Source organism: Sinocyclocheilus grahami, unplaced genomic scaffold, assembly GCF_001515645.1.
Source record: "Sinocyclocheilus grahami isolate Dianchi unplaced genomic scaffold, SAMN03320097.WGS_v1.1 scaffold9262.1, whole genome shotgun sequence".
Classification (NCBI taxonomy): domain Eukaryota; kingdom Metazoa; phylum Chordata; class Actinopteri; order Cypriniformes; family Cyprinidae; genus Sinocyclocheilus; species Sinocyclocheilus grahami.
This window is the reverse complement of record NW_015512495.1, coordinates 8202-8711: the sequence shown is the minus strand read 5'-3', so window position 1 is coordinate 8711 and position 510 is coordinate 8202. Positions and strand designations below refer to the sequence as shown.

General features: G+C 36.1%; 1 protein-coding gene across 1 annotated transcript in view; it reads right to left on the bottom strand.

Annotated features, from left to right (window-relative positions):
- Nucleotides 1-21: 21 nt before the first annotated feature.
- LOC107578190 (L-aminoadipate-semialdehyde dehydrogenase-phosphopantetheinyl transferase) overlaps nucleotides 22-510 on the bottom strand; it is a gene marked incomplete at its 3' end in the record, with an annotated part of 5641 nt that continues 5152 nt past the window's right edge. Inside the window, exon 3 of the mRNA XM_016264171.1 lies at nucleotides 22-168. Coding sequence (XP_016119657.1) covers nucleotides 22-168 — 147 coding nt within the window. The remainder of the gene's footprint in view (nucleotides 169-510) is intronic.

Sequence of the window (510 nt, the reverse complement as noted above, 5' to 3'; positions counted from 1 at the left end):
TGATGATGATGATGATGCTACAGGAAGCAGTGGTTGCTATAGTTACCCAGTGCCTATAAAACATGTCCAGTTGGTCCCAGTCCGATCCGGCCTTCCGGATGTTCATCCACTCCAGATCCGTGAACTGACGATTCATGATCCGGAAAAACTCCTGTACGGAGCTGCTGCCTGAGGTGCACACAAACATACACAGAAATCACCTAAAAGCTCATATGCTACACTTTTGTTTTACCCTTGAATTTCACATTAGTGAAGGTTTCTGTTTAGCCAAAACCAAAAATGTTGTACTTGAATTTTTTATAATAATTTTCCCAATTTTTCGTTGACCTTTACATTTAAACACTGCTTTAGAATGTAATTGGCCTCTTTTATGATTGGTTTTTACCACCTTTATATTTATTTTTCCTGTGTACAGACGCAGTCGCTTAATATTGAACAGGTTTTGATATTTAAAAATGTAGGCGTCCTATGTTAATGAGCTATATATATATATATATATATATATATATA